The sequence below is a fragment of the Protopterus annectens genome, chromosome 3.part1 (assembly GCF_019279795.1).
Source record: "Protopterus annectens isolate FY-2018-M chromosome 3.part1, PAN1.0, whole genome shotgun sequence".
NCBI lineage: Eukaryota > Metazoa > Chordata > Ceratodontiformes > Protopteridae > Protopterus > Protopterus annectens.
Genome location: NC_056732.1, coordinates 1,643,645,252 through 1,643,661,870, shown reverse-complemented (window position 1 = coordinate 1,643,661,870; position 16,619 = coordinate 1,643,645,252). Strand labels below are relative to the sequence as shown.

The 16,619-nt window shown below is 39.8% G+C and overlaps 1 protein-coding gene across 4 annotated transcripts in view; it reads right to left on the bottom strand.

Moving 5' to 3' along the window:
* AKAP9 (A-kinase anchoring protein 9) overlaps positions 1-16,619 on the bottom strand; it is a 3,155,794-nt gene that overhangs the window by 2,008,161 nt on the left and 1,131,014 nt on the right. For all 4 annotated transcript variants that reach the window (XM_044067665.1, XM_044067666.1, XM_044067667.1 and 1 more), the window contains one exon: positions 11,236-11,601. In XM_044067665.1, the coding sequence (XP_043923600.1) occupies positions 11,236-11,601 (366 nt within the window). The remainder of the gene's footprint in view (positions 1-11,235; positions 11,602-16,619) is intronic.

Genomic DNA, 16,619 nt, shown 5'->3' with positions numbered 1-16,619 from the left:
CTAAATAAAACAATTTCTTTTAACAGTATTTCTATGAAACTTTTCCCAATATAAACTACATGTTTTATAGTTAAGTATTTTTAGCAGTTCTTGTATGTGATAAAGTTATTACAGTAAATATATGCATTTTTTCTTCCTCATCTCTTTCTTCTTTTTTGGTATTAAGAAATGTAGGCATTACAGTGAAAAAAAGAGAAGAAAAAGCATGCATGACAAAAGCATGTTTAAGTTGGTAGGTTGTAATCTTGGGTTCTTGAGGTGGGAGATGGGGTGTAAAAGTATACAGATTATAATATATGTACAGTGGATAAGTTTACTCTTACATTTGTATAGGTGAATGTCGGGATCAAGACCCTTGGCTTAATCTAATAAATTTTAAGTGAAAACAAGTAAATATGAGAACACCGAATACAATGAAAAGTTTTCATTTAGCAATAAATATTTCAACTTTCCTTTAAGGCTGCAAAAGTAGAATACATTTTTCTTTTTTCTCTTACTTTTACATTAAGGCAAGCTGAAAATAGGGCAATAAAAGACAGAACACTGGTTTCTTCATGATTTCTGAAAGTATGCAATTTCTTCATGATTTCTGAAAGTATGCAAAAGTTTTCACATCTGGGGAGGGAGGATTAAAACAGATACCAGATAGTGTAAGTAGAATCACAGGCAATAACATGCATCTTGGCATGGACAACCTCAATTTTAGGATAACTAGGGTCTGTGTTAGCAGCTGTCTATTTGGCATAAATGTTCCTATTAGGAGAGTTAAACTTCATATACCAAAGATATCTTCAGCTATGTGTATTTGTATTAACAGGTTATAGGTGTGTGTTTTTTGAGGGTTTTTATTAAAACAAAAAGTCTTGTAAAATGTAGTATGGGTTCCAATGCTGACAAAAAGTATATAAACGATTAACCTGCCAAACAATAATGGTGCATGTATCACAAAAGCTGGAATTAGACATTTAAAAAAGCTGCCATATATAATAGGTGGGAATAATGACATTTTACCATAATGGTGACTCTTTCCATATCATTGTGGAATGTCAGTGGTCTCACAGGTACAGACAAAAAGGAAAGGACACAATTACATTAAGAAATACAGACAGCAAATAGCAATGCTACAGGAGACACACTTGGAAAGAACGGAGCGTGTGAATTTGATAAATAAAGGATTTCAGAATGCATTCCAGGGACAAAGGAACTTATATTAATTGCTAGAGGAGCTCCAGTAGTGATAGAAGTGGGAAAAAAAGATAATAATGGCAGATTTGTAGTAGTAAGGGGCTACTGACAAGGGATGAGAGTTACACTGGCATGTATTCCTATTACACCTAAAACTGCTACTTTGGAGCTTATAATTTTTTGGGAAGAAATAATCAGCTTTCAGCAGGACATATTACTTATAGGTGAGGAATGGAACTTGATTTGCAGCAATGAGGATGCGTCTGGGGTGCCTAAAAGGGAAATATAAAAGAACGTAGATTTCTGAAGAAATTTATGAAAATATTCAACATGAAATATGTGAATTCAGTAGCAGGAACTCAGAACATTTACATATCATTCCTCAAGGTAAAATAACTGGGCTAGACTTGACAGAAATTATATTTTACAGGAACACGTCCATTAAATTAAGAACTCTGATACACTTCAAATAACTATTTCAGATCATGCGTCAATAATTAGGAGGAAAAGGAAGGATAATGAAGTAAAGATCAGACACTGTCACTTCCCCAGCTACCTACTAAAAACAGAGGAATTTAAGGAATGAGTAGTGGAAATTATACAGGAGTTATTAGGTAAGATTGAAAGTACTCCAAAAGCTATAGCTAGTAAGTGTGATAAAATGAAAGTGGAATGTAAAAATAGGGTACAAGTAAAAGAAAAAGTGATGAGGTTAACAAGTAATAAGAATTATTTAGAGGGGCTGACAAAGGTTAAAATATTGCGAAATAAGGTTGAGTCTCACAGAACAAGAGGAGGCACAATTGCAGAAGTGCTTTTAAGAAAGATCAAAAAACAGTTGCTGAACAGTAATAACTCCAGAGCACAAGAACTTTTGGCACAAGGACTTAAACAACAGAAAGTTGAAAGGGATGTTGATAAACTTAGAGAGCTTATAACAAGAAAAATAACCAGAGATCCTGTACAGGTACTAGAGATAATTCTGAAAATTTCTGACAGTTTATATAATGCAGAGAACTGGGGAAATCAAGAAAAAACACAAATGTAAACATTCACGGAAGATTTAAATATGCCAAGGTTAGATGTAGATGAGACCCAACAACTAACAGTTAAGATAAGAGGAGCTGAAATAAAAATGAAGTATAATCAATCTACAGGAAAGTCTCCAGGAACAGATGGTATTCCAGTGGAAATTTGGAAGTTAGGAGGGAAGAAAGTGATAAATATCTGGAAGGTTTTGTTTAATAGTACTTTAAAAGGAGAAGAAGCATCAACATCCTGGAAAAAAGCTGTGGTGGCAGTAATAGCTAAAAATGGTAAAGACCCATCTGGATCCAGCTTCAGATAGGCCCATTTCAATCGGAAACCAAGATTATAAAGTGTTCACATCTATAACGGCTAAAAGAATGGCAAAGGTAATGTCAAAATTGACAGATATGGATCAGTGTGGTTTTGTGAAGGGGAGGCAAACATTTGATAGCATTAACAGAACAATGATGATCTAGAGGGAAGCAGAATATTAGAAAATACCTCTGTTACTGGTGGATCTTGATGCAGAGAAAGCATTTGACAGAGTAAGCTGGGATTTTATGAGAAGGGTAATGGAAGCATTTGCATTTCCTGATGCAATAATTCAGTTAATTAGAAGGATAAATGAGAGATTGGAGGCAACAATTCGACCATCTGCCAAAAAGCAATTACTAGAAAATGGAAATCAAAATCTAAACCAACTATACTTGAAGTAGTGACTACTGTAACAGAGATAAAATAAGAAGTGGTATGTTTAGAAAATGGTAGGAGACAATTACATAAAGAATGGAAACTGTAGGAACAATACTTGCAGAAAAAATGTTTTACAGGAGAAATGAGGTTTAAGAGAAAGCATGAACTAAACAACCTATGTAATGTTGTTAGAGTATACAAAGGTTTGTAGGTGATTACTAGGCTAATGGCACAAAGCCTTTACAAGCCTAACTAATAATACCCAGGATATGACAATATTGGGTCTATATTAGAACATCGAAAGTTTAATGGTTCGAATCACTAAAGGTCGACCTTTAATGATCGAACCATTAAAATTTCGAATGTTCAGAAAAAATAAATTAAAACACAAAAAGAAAATATAAAGGGTGTAGGCAGGAGGGCAGCGCACCCCTCACCCCCTCTACTTAAATATACCAACTCCAAGACCGCACTATATTAAAGTAAATGAAAATCTCCCCTTACGGAAATTTCCATTTACCCGTTCGACGTTCTGTACTTTCGCTATTCTCGTGTCGACAATGTTGGATTCAACATTGTCAGCTTTCGAGAATATAATACGTAACCGACAATATTATATCTTAATTCACAACATATGAGATGGGGTCGGTGTTGGAGTCCTGAGTCATTTAACAGACTGCCTCTGTCCATAACTGCAGTACTCAAGGAGTGAATTTATGGTTCCCCATCCATTTATCCAAATTCTTTTGAAGAGAGTGAGGGACGTGCTTTGTTTTATGAAGATGGGAAGTTTATTCTACAGATGAGGTAGCCTTTGAGATACGAATCTGTCTCTCCAGCAAGTTCTGTTACAGTCAGAAATAAGGTTCAGGTCCATGGAAAGCATTACCTTGTATAATATTTCTTGCGAATATGTAACATTTTCAATCAGAGACTGGTCAAATAATGTCTAGTAGGCCAGGCACAAGTCCCCTCTCAACAAACGATAAAGGGATAGGGCCTTTATTTAGTCAGTCTGCATAAAACATGTGTCTAACACTTTGTGCGTTTTTAGTGAGAAACCTCTGAGGCCACTCCAGTTGTTGTAAGTGGCTGGTTAGGTACATGCAGAAAGGAGCACTCTGCTCTATTATGGGGCTGCTGAGAGCCGAGGACAATGGCACTATGACTTCCTTTGATCTTGATGCCATGCCTTTTCTTATAAGCTGTGCCACACAAAAGGATTTCCTCACTACTGTAGCTACCTGGTGGTCAAAGCTTAGGTTACTATCTATCTGTGTTTCTAGGGCCCTTACCAGTGGGTCTACTTTTAAGGGTGTGCTATCAATATTATCACTTGTAGGCATATCTGATTTACCAAAGGGTATGATTATGCATTGTTTAGCATTTAGTCTCAGACCATTGATTTGGCACCAACTGTTTGTCATTTTTAGACCTATTTGTAGGATGTCAACATAGTTTGGGGATTCAACAGGATGAGCAACCCCACAAAAGGGTACAGCAGTAAAATCAAAAACCACGAAAGGCAACAACTGTGAAACAGAATACCAGGACCAACAATGAAAAACCAGGAATGATTTAATGACAAAACATCCACCGACTAAGCGCTTTCACCTAAAAAGGCATCATCAGAGTTTGGGGATTCAATTATTGCTCCCAGCTTACAGTCATCAGCGAACTTGGTGAGCCAGAGACCCCCAACATTGACCTTCACTTCAGAGAAGTATATACAAAACAGGAAGGATCCCAACACTGACCCTGTGGGACACCGCTAGTAACTCAAAAAACTCCAACTATTCTCTGTCTGATATCGCCTACTTAGAGGCAATCTCTGCTTGACTTACAAAGCCATGTCTGACCCAGCTCTGTTAGAAATGCTGCATCTAAAAAAATCCCAATCCCTCTGCACCACACGCTCCAGAGACCTCAACCTCATTACCACAATCAACAGAACATGCTGGAGGGACAGGTTCATAACCCAGAGGCTGCCCATGCTCTGGAACAGACTTCCCATACATGTCAAGCAGAGCACCTCACTGGACCTTTTCAACAGAAATGTTTATGAGTGAATGGGAAATAGAAAATTCACCCCGGGGATCACTCCAGTGGCTCTATTTGACAGAGGCACTGGGAACGAAGGTCAGGTGGCATGATGCCAGGGTAATCCTATGGGCTAGGCTTGTAAAGGCTTCAGGGCCATTAGCCTAGTACACACCTATGAACCTATAACCCATTTCTTAATGGAAGTGGATTCAACTACCCGAACAACATGTGTCATGTCAGTGATGATGAAGGGGTTTATGCTTAACTCAGTAAGTTTTTCTATGATCCCCAACTGGGAGACTGTGTTAAAATCTTTTGCAAGGTCTAGATAAGCGGTACGTACCACCAGACTGAGCAGGCGAGACCTCCCTTTGACAAAGCCAAATTGGGTCTGGTCCAGTTTTTGAAGCGTTCCTATGTCATTATTGATCAGGTCCATGATAATTCTCTCCAAGGCCTTGCAGATGAGACTGGTCAAACTTATGGGTCTGTAATTCTCTGTGTCAGTTGATGGGGCCCCCTTATGCAGAGGGATGAAACCCATTCAGAGGCTGTGGTTAATCAGGGTTTCTAGTAGCCCTGACAGATTCTGTTTTAAGCTATTTAAGAAACATCCTAGAATACTGTCAGGACTCATGGAGGTTGTGTTTTTGGTTTTAACGAGTGTGATAAGGACTTGTTCCTTCATAATGACTGGTAGGGATATGGTTGTGGGTATTTCCTTGGGTGTGGTACGAGGTGATGGGGGGAGAAGTTTGAAATGAACTTGTCGACCAGCAGGTTTGCTACTGTTTCAGGCTGGGTGTAAGCACTGTCATTCATAATTAACTTGGTACATTGCTGAGTGTTTCCCTTGTGGTTACAAACATAATTAAAAAAGTCTTATGGTTATCTTTCACCTGGGAGGCTATCTTTGCTTCATAGTTTGCTTTGGCAGATTTGACCATCTCTCATTTGTTTGTTTAGACTAGTGAGTGTCTTTTTGCACTGATTTGTGTGTTCCTTCTTGGCTTTGGAGAGGATTTTTTTTCTTTTTGTTGAATAGCCTATTTATGCTAGGGGTCCACCAGGGTGGTTTATTTTTGCCAGTAATCATAGGTTTGACTTGGAGAGGTACTGCCTCCCCTATGCAACTATGAACATGGTTGTTATAATGCTTTAGTGAGTAGGCCTTAGTGTCATCTGGGTTGGGAGGGGTTTGGAAGTTTAATAAGCTGTCACTTAGTTTGAGGTAATTGGCCTTAGCAAAGTTCTTAACAGGTTTGTAGGATGATGGGGATTCTAGGTTAGTTTTAATACTAAAGGAAAACATTTTATGGTCAGCAGGAGTTAATGCAAAGGAGGAGCAGTACCCCCCCCCCATGTTTGCGAGTGATAGGTCTAAGATATTTGTACCTCTCTTTGGAGGATTTAACTAGTTGCTCCAGGACATTTACATTGATGAAGTCCAAAAACCTCTGAACAAATGAACTATGGGTCACATAAGTCCACCAGTTTATGGAGGGGGGGGGGTAGCTGAAGTCACCCACAAGTATGTTGTTAGGCTAAATGTTAAAATATTCCAGTAGGTTTAGGTAGGAGGTGTGGTTTTCCAGACTCATGTTAGGAGATGTGTAGCTAGCAAGGATATGATAGGGGCTAGAACTTATAGGTAGTTGGGCATGGAGTAGCTAAAGTGAGACATGTTGCTGGACCAAGTCTAGCAGTGTACTTACCCCTTTATGAACACTGAGACACCTCCTCTCTCTTTGTTTCATCCTCAGCTGAAGGGGATCGAAATGTATAAAAAACATTATAGCCTTTGACGGCTGGGGTGCTTTTGATGGTTCTGAACCATGTTTCTGTGATTGCACACATGTCTGCATTCTCTACGGTGAGGAGTGCTTCAAGGGAGTGCAGTTTTCATTTAAACTCATAACATTGAGTAGCAGTACCTTGAGGTAGTAGTGACTGATTTTTGTTAAGTTGGAGGGTTTAACAACTTGGCATGGCCTAAGAAAAGGCAGTATGGGGATAGGTAAAGGTTTTGCCAGTATCAAGAAACCAAATGGTGACAACTGCAAACCATCTCTAGAAAAGCATTGTGGTTTGTCGATCATGTCTCCCTAGGCTGACAGATACTGGATCCCCTTGTTGTGACACCAGAAACAAAGCAGATTGCTGAAGTCATTTTTTTGCTGATACTGTGGTATCATCATAGGGGAAGGAAGGATGCTACTCAAGGGTAGATTCATACATGCCTGGGATACATATTCAGAGAGCTCCATCATGTCTCTCTTCATACAGTCGAGTGAGGTAAGTCTTAGGTTGTTCACATCCACATGGACTATGGCTGTGTCATACTGGTACTTGTGGTTTAAAGACCTAAGTACAGGCATGATTTGGCGGATCCTGGCTCCAGGTAGACAGCTTACTGTAATCTTGTCCTTGTTTAGCCTGATAAGGGGAATCAGTATGTCTTACAATGGAATTCCCAATAACTAGAATGTTTGGCTGTGTGGTATGTTGCCTTACAGGCTTGGAAGCGGGGCTACTATGACTTTCAGAATTATCTGTTTTGTGAGGTGCTGTCTTTTTTAAGAGTGTGTAGGACTACTGAGAGAAACTTTTAGGGTGTCTTGTAGGTTTCGGTAGATTATAAGTGAATACCTTTGCATATGTGGGTCAATGTGTTTGTTCCTTAGTGATGGTAGTGAGTGTTTTGGGTGTAACACTGACAACTTGGTTTGCATTTTTTGTGTGTGACTGTGCGAGCTCTTCCTCCAATAACATTGTGTATCTACATATCTCACACACTGTTTGTCTGTTCTAAAATTAAATGTTTGTCAGTGAACATGAGGCAGTTAATACACTACCTCTAGATGCCCATATCCACCAGGCCAGAAAAAGACATGACAGCGAAATGCCTATCCATTACACCAGATCCTTAGTAGATGAGAAGGAGTAGGAAAGAGTCTCTTAAAGGTCTAAGTGAGAGTGTTTAGTAAGTATACTTATATATTTTACTGTAAAACAAACTGGTTTTGAGCTCAAGTGCAGTAACAAATGCTTTACAACAAAAAAATCAGAATTCCTGCAGTAACAGTAATCCTTGGAAATAAGTTCACTAACCCCGAGAAATGTTCACAAAACACAGAAAGAAAGTGTGCAATGTAAAAGAACTTCAACACAGAAAAACTTTAAAAAAACGTAGAAATATTTTGGCACACTCAGGATAACTTTAGCAAACTCAGAACAGCTTTTGCAGTATCAGAGGAGGTTAAGACATATCAGAATACTGTTCAAAACAACCTAACAGCAGTACAGTAACAAACAGATGGGAGTTTATCAAGTGCAGGCTGAAAAACTGCAATAAATTCAACAAAATAAATAAATACAGCACAGAAGTGCTAAATAGCACTGAGACAGTTACAGCAAGTGCATTAAAAAAAAAAAAAAAAAAAAAAACATATATCAGCTTTGTTGGTCCAGATGGTTTTAGAAGCAATTCAAGTCTTGTAGTCACAGGTATCCAAGCCAGGCACAGGGAAACTCTGAATAAATGAGCCAAAATGGTCTCTCAAATGTCAAAAAAGAGAACAAACACACACACACGCACACATGCGCACCAACTGACCATAGTGAGAATAGAACCCCTACCTATTTACAGAGCACATTACTTAATAGAACCGCAATAGCACAAGTCTATCACTATTATTGTTCTATATCCGATAATGTTTGCAAATGTGAACTTGTTAATATGGCTTGATTACTTTTACATAAATGCAAGTTTGCTTATGTCAAACTGATATAAGTGTTAAAAAAATGTTTCCGTTATTTCAAACTATTGAAGGATAGCCCAAATCAGCTTTCTTGAGATTTTGTAATACACTTTCTCCAAGTCTAGGAATGCCCAGCTGGTCTCTTTCGTCATTTCTAGCCTCTTCTCCACCATCTGTCTCACTTCAAACATTGAATTATTTGTGCTGCATCCAGATCTGTATTCAAACTGTTCCACCCTCATCTTAATTTCTACTACTTTACTAGTTTATCAAGCAACCTCTTTCATGCAGTGTGACAGGAGTTTGACACCTCTGTGCTCTACTCAGTTGTGAATGCCCCTTTATTCTTGTACTAGAATACCTACTATCTGTGACACACTTTTCTTCCTCAGGAGCTATTTCTCCCCTAACTCATCCAACATCTAGATGACATCTGACCTAATCTGAGCCTGCTGCTTTCCCTGACTTCATTTTCTTTAGTGCTGTTCTTATTTCTTTTAGGTTGGGCTCCTTTTCTTCTCTCAGCATAGGCTGTGTCTGGGACAGTACTGCTTCTGTGGGGTTTGCTTCATTCAGAAGCTGATAAAGTATTCCTTCCATCTACCTCTGATATCCTGACCACTGGTAAGCATACTGTTACTGGCATCGCCTGAGAATGGTGTTGTATGACCATCTTCTTTTTCCTTCTCTTTTTGCTTTGCAGTCTGGTAAAGTTTACTGGAGCAATCTGCTGAGTCGTCGAGTGCCTCTGAGGCCTTCATCTTAGCTAATGTGACTGCACTCTGATTCTTTGTTAGCCAGACAGTATTCTTTCTCAGTCTGATCTGTATTTTCTAACTCCCACTTTTTCCTGCATTCCTTCATTCTCTTGATAATTTCCTGGACTTCTGCATTCCAGATCCAGCTTTCCTTATGTACCCTATTTTCATACCTGCCTTGGTTGCATATATGTTCTACAGTCTTCACATATGCTGCTTTGATGTGCTACCACTCTTCAATTTCCACCCATTTCATCTTAGATGCTAGAGCCCTGAATATTCTCTTGAACTCTTGTAATTTCATTCCAGTCAACTTCCAGGTTTTCAGCCCAACCTCTGCTGAACCATATGTTGGCCACCCTCAAGCCATTTGTCTGACAGAAGTCTAGCATGGCCTCTACTTCTATAATCCTGCTGAGTCTCGCACACTGATGGAGTCTGACTGCAATGAGTTTGTCACAAATTCTGATGGTACCCCACTCTGCCTTCAGAAGCCTCTCCTTCAACAACTCTCACATCATTTCATAGGTTCATAGGTACGTACTAGACTAACTATCTTCCTGGACCACTTTAAGCCTAGCCAATTTCTCTTCAGCGAGAATCAAACCCTGTGCCTTGTGTTTGTGAGGTAAACACTTTAACCATTATGCCAACCATTCTCTTTTCTAGTATGTTTCTGTCCTTCCCATGAATAGCAGGCAGTGGAAACTAAGCCAAGCAGTTTTGTTGCACTTGCCTTTCCACCTTGTCTCCTTGATAAACAGGATGTCCAGTCTCCTCCTTAACATCATGTTAGCTACTGCCACACTGTATCCTGTTAGTGATCCTATATTCAGTGAAGCAATCCTTAGTTCTTTTTTTGGTAGATTTATCGGTTTTACGTCTTGCTTTTGCTCATCAGAGGTATCCCAGGTAACCAAGACTGGGGAACTACACACCAGCGACAAGTAGCTTATTGATCCATGGCTGCTAGGCTTTATGCAGAGTACACACTCACCCAATAGGGGCACAATGACCCCTCCCACCACTAGCATGGATCCCTGATCCTCAACCCATGATCATTTTTGACAATATTAATTAATATGACAAAATTACATAGAGACAACTTTTGTACCATTGAGTGTTTAGCCCTGACATGACATGCAGTGAATCATGTTTTTGTATCTAAGATAGACAGAGCACCACACCTGATGTTTTAAACAGGAAAGCCTACAATGCTCTTCCCTTGGTAGGCACCAACTTGAGTATGTGCTGCTGCCCACAGTTCCACCAAGCTTGAGTTGTAAGCACTCAGCATTTGTTTGGCAGGTGGGAAGAAACCCACACAAACACATGGAGAACATGCAAACTGTACACAGTCATTGGTTGGGGGTTAGGATTGAGCCCTGTTCCTTGTGTTTACGAGATGAAGACCATAACCATTATGTCAAATGTACATTCCCCATGATGATGGTGATGATGTAGGGGTATGAATCAATAAGCACCATCTGGAAGGCATGAAAAACATACATTTACTTAGAATCTGGTGTAAAAATGTTACACGGTGAGAGTTCCCATGCTTCCAGCTGGGGCCCAGGACTTGTCTGGAGAGAAACACTTACTTCATGTATCTGTTGCAGTGACAGACACATAAACATTTAACTGACAACAGGTAAGATCAAATTTAAATTGGTCTAGTGTAATACCAGATTTTTTTCACTTCTTCAATGAATGCATCAAGACATGTAATAAAATGCAAAAACAACATTTCTGTTACAGACCAATACCTTGGCAACTTCTTCTTCTAATACTGCCTGATGCTGCTTCTCCAGGGCTTGCACAATATTAGTAATTTCTTCTTTATCCCCTATTTCATGCGTTTCATGTGTGGACACGAAGCTTCGCTTCACATTTGCTTCAACCTGCTTCTTCAGTTCTGCGATTTCTTGCCTCAGTGCTTCAGTCTCAGCATAATGCTGCTCTCTTTGGTTTGCTGTAAGCCTTTCTAGTTCTTGTTTTTGTTCTTCTTTCAGGGAAGACAGTTCCTGATGATACTTTGCATACAAGGCTCTTCGCAAAATCTCCAGCTGTTGATAAAGACGTGCAGAGCATTTAATGGAACAATTAAGCTCCTCTAAAGTAAATTCTTCACTCTGAAATAAAGCAGAAATAAATATTAAAATCATGTTTTTTTTTTTCATTCTAAATCATACAGAATTTTCAAGGAGAACAACGCTGGTACAGTTTTAGAACTTTCCAGTGCATTTCACTACAGTTGTTCTATTATAATTGGTACACATGGTACAGCTTTTTCACATGAAATCTAAATGCAAAACATTGCTCCTTATGGTATGATGTATATAATAACAAGAAAAAACAGAAAATGAGGAGGAGGAGGATGGGAATTCTAAACTGTAACACTTCGCCCCTCCTGAAGAAAGCACTCCTGTTTAAAAGGAAATTACATGGAAAAGAAATGTATTTCTTGGGCGCACCTCCCCTCTCTCTAAATATGAATAATTTGTTCCTCCCACTCTGCTGCCTCTTGCACTTACTATCAACTTGTGTCACAGGGAATCCTTTCCTTTCATTCTCAGAAGGGACTTGCTTGACAGCAGCTCATCTTACTTAGGCATTGGCTGCTACAACAGTCACACGTGGAAGCAGTCTAACAGCAGTCCTCTCCATAACGAAGGCATCTTCCTTGAACTCATACAGCCATGTACAGCTATGCACTAATTAATCATAGCAGTAGATGATGGAGAAGATCACTACTTCAGTAGTCTTTTTCACTGGGACTTCAAACAGAGTGACAGACAATTCAGCCTGACTTCCAGAGCAAAACACTCTGCTCCTCTAGACTGGGCAGATATCCACCCCTTAGGGATATCAAGATGTTCCCTCCAGATAGCTGACATTTGACCATACTACTGCTCTCCCAATACTCACACCACACTCTCCTACTGTTTTGCACTGAGCAACTGAAGAACACGCTAAAGTACTTATACTCCCAAAGAACGAAAGAAACACAAAACTCCTCCGCAACTTCTTCCTACTGTCAGTTCTGCAAATACTAACCTCTTTTTTGCTATCCTTCTTAAATTAAAAAAAAGCATAAAAATCTTCTGCTAAATTCTTAACTACTCTGCCTAGCACACTATCTTTCCTTTTGTCTTCCTCATTCCCACATCTTCATTCAGCATTTCTTTTGTTACATAATCTTTCTCGTCTCTTGAAACCTCAAGTCTTTTTTCAACCTTCTGTTCATACACTCTTTCTCTTTCTGTTTTTATGACTCATCCAGATATTTTTAACTCTTTACTTAAAACATTATATGGCAACTAGCTTACTGCAAAAATATAATCAATATTTGTCCTTATTTATCTACCTATCATATGCTGGATATCACTAGGTTAATTTTCCTTTGTGTGAGGAAATATTTACACTTCCAGTACATCAAATGTATTAAAAAGCTAACAGAATTTATCTTACTAATTGCACGTATTGTTACCTATAGATCAGACCAGAGTGTTGATTACTATTTCTTTTGCTGTGCAAAATATTACATATTACGCATATTTGTACTGTGTACTCCATTATATCCATGAACTACCTGTTCTGTTACATTTACACTTCTGTAGAGGCCACAGCTCACTGCCAACTTCTTTTAGGACTCAGAATGTCACATTTCAGTTACAAAGTCACCAGACTTGACACTTCTTTGATCTGCTTTTCATACCATACATCACATGACTTGCAAATCATCTCTTACTTTAGTATTGTAGTCATGTTTTATGTGAAAGCTTATTGGTTAGATTATCAGTAATTGGTTAAGGGCTACTTACTCATGTATGCTGCAAAAATAACCAATATATTAAAAATGTAATTAAAGGAAACTACACAACGCTTGATCATCCATCCAAAGCTCTCTATATAATTCTCTTATAAGAGAACAATCCAGTGCATTAATTTCTTAAACTTATCAATCTGTTTGGCGCTGTGGCATAAAATGACAGAGACCTGACTGTGCCCCAGACTGACCAAGGAGTAAATAACTTCTCAGCAGCTGGGGAGGAAAAGGAATGATGGGGCACTACATGTTCACATCTCTGTGGTAGAGAGGAGAAGGACATGTCTGTTGTTGGAATTGTTAATGTCCCTGGCAAAGGTGACACACAAGTACAAAGATGACCTCATAAGCCTAAACATCTGTCCCAAGAAAGTGTCATCTGGGGAGAATCACACAGAAAAGAAGTCTCAGCACTCTTGTCCATTTTTGACACAAGAATGTCAGTTTCTCCAGGATCCCTTTATTATGTGATACCAAAGGAAAGTGAGATATGACCCAACCCCCTAACTCTGAATACTGGTGACCTATATCCATCCGCCAAAACCCATGATGACTTATTGCCTATTTTTTGCTTGTTAAAAGGTTACTGTATAGGAAGGAAACCTGTTTGTATATTTCCTTAGGAAATGCAATTTGGACTACCCTTCTACTCTTTCTCAAAGTGTAGAGTTTAAGGAGAGATTAAAGCTTCTCTGTTGAAAAGGAGACCAGATGGCTTAGTGGTTAAGTTTTTCGCCTCCCATGCACAACGTTCGATCCTGACCTCTGAGCAATGCCTGTTTGGAGTCTGCATGTTCTCCCTGTGTCTCTGTGGGGTTTCTCCCATGTCCAAAAAACATGCTGAGATGTTTCTATCTCAAACTCACAAATGAATGGAGCTGTGGGCAGCAGCACAGACTCCACATGGTGCCCTACACGGGGAAGAGATGAATAGACCAACTACTTTGGGTATCTACTGTGGTGCACAGTAGCCTCTAGATAGGAGAAAACGGATCACAGACTGCGAGCCGTGGCAGGGCTAGCCACCTGGTGTAAAATATGGCTCTAGGTGATTCGGTCATGTTGACTAATGTCTCGAAAAATGAGCATGGGTAGTTACCTATGATAAGTGGGTTGAGGACCCGGCCTACTCTGACCCACCCAGGGACCCCTGCTAATGGTCGGAGGGGTACATGTGCCCCTATAAAGTCCAGCAGCCCTGGGTCAATAATCTACTGAGTGGCCGGTGTCTAGTTGCCCAGCCTGAGTTACCTGGGATAGCTCTGTTGAGCGAAAGCTGGACGTAAAACCAACCAGCCTGCCAAACATGAACTGAGAATTGCTATGCTTAATGTATGTTCACTGACAGGATGCAGCTTGGAAGTGGATGACATGATGATATTGAGGAGGCTGGACATCTTATCAGAGGCTCAGAAGGCAGTAAGGGATATCATCAGAATTAATGACAGGCTCATGGCAGTCAAACGCCAGTGTAATGATAGGGTGATATTCATAATCTCAGCCTATGCCCCACAGCAGGGTTGTGATAGTGAGGAAAAGAGTACATTCAAACAGCAGTTGCAGGACCTACTAGATAAAGCAGGACAACATGAATTGGTGTTGATAATGGGTGACTTGAATGCACATATCAGGACAGACAGAACAGGATATGAGGACTGCCTTGGTCCACATGGGTGAGGCAACAGGAATAAAGAAGGAGAAGTAATTCTAGATTTCTGTCTGGCAAATGGCTTGACAGTAGCCAACACATGGTTCAAAAGAGAGAGTGACTCACAAGATCACATACAAGAATATTCAACATGCAACTTGGGTAGATTTCCTCCTAGTAAGGAAAAGGCACTGGGGCAGAATCCATGATTGCAAAGTCATCCCCAATGAAACAGCCCGCAGCATAAACCACTAGTTGCCACAATCAGCTGCAAGCAGTGGTCAGAGAAGGCTCTAAGGTCAACAGAGACCAGGCTGAAGACCTGGAAGTTGACTGGAGAGAAAGTACAACAGTTCAAGGAATTACTCAGGGCTCTAGCACCCCAAGAAGAGGAGGAAATAGGTGGAGTTGAAGAAGAATGGCAGGGCTTAAAAACAGAATGTGTTAGGACTACAGAAAAGATGTGTGTCCGAATCAGGTATGGAAATAAGGTATATAAGGAAAGCTGGTGGTGGAATGCAGAAGTCCAGGAAATCATCAAATTGGGGAAATCAGAGGAAGCTGAGAAAAGAGATAGAAGGGAAGATAGTGGAACAGATAAACAGCTTCAAGTATCTGGGAGAAATAGTTGAGAGAAGGGTAGTCTGAATGAAGAGGTCAAAGCTAGAATCAGAAGGGCTGCAGCTGACTGGCATGGAGTATTAGGTGTAGTCTATGACAGAAGAATGCCAAAGAAGTTGAAAAGTAAGGTGTACAAGACAGTGGTGTGACCAGTACTACTGTATGGTACAGAAACCTGGGCAGTAAAAGCAGAACAGTTGAAGAAGCTAAAGGTGATGGAAATGAAGTGCCTGAGAAAGGTGACAGGATGCACACTGTAGGACAGACGAAGAAATGAGGACATAACAGCAGAAGCCAAAGTAGCTCCAATTGCAGAAAAGATCAAAGAGAACAGATTATGGTGGTTTGGGCACGTGTAGAAAAACAGAAGACAATCTGGTGAGGAAGAGGAAGCGAGGACGTCCAGCAAAGAGGTGGATGGATTGTGTGACAGAAGATCTGTGACAGTCAGGCATGAGTGTTAAAGAAGGCAGGAGTGTGGCACAAAATCAAGAGAGTTGACGACAGTTAACACGACACCCCAACCTCATATAGAAAAATGGGCTGATGATGGTAATGACAATTGAAAAGGATTCAGTGTTTTGCTCACAAGGCTAAAAACAACATCCCTATTGTCTTTGAAAATAAGTGAACTATGGTACAAATAATTTTATGATTTCTTGCTTCAGTCTCTAATGAAAGGTGATAAAACCTCAGTCAGGAATAGTTCTATATGCAGACATCAACACATCTGTTCTAAAGTGGTGTCCACCACATCAAACATGCACATGGAGATAAAATAAGCTGCTTTAATGGCTGTTACCAGACTCAGGGATGAAAATCAGCAATTTTGATCCTGAAGAGGCAATACAAGTGCTGTTTCACAGGAAAGAATGAAAAAGCATGAAAACATATTGTACAGAACTGCTGAGGACCTTGAAGTCAGCTGGCAGTACATTCAGGTTAGCAAACTGGCACCATTAATTACAGGATGAAGATGACTCAAAGAACATGGTGTATAGGGTGGGTGTACACATACCTGGAAAGAACCATCACGGCAGATCATTCAAAAA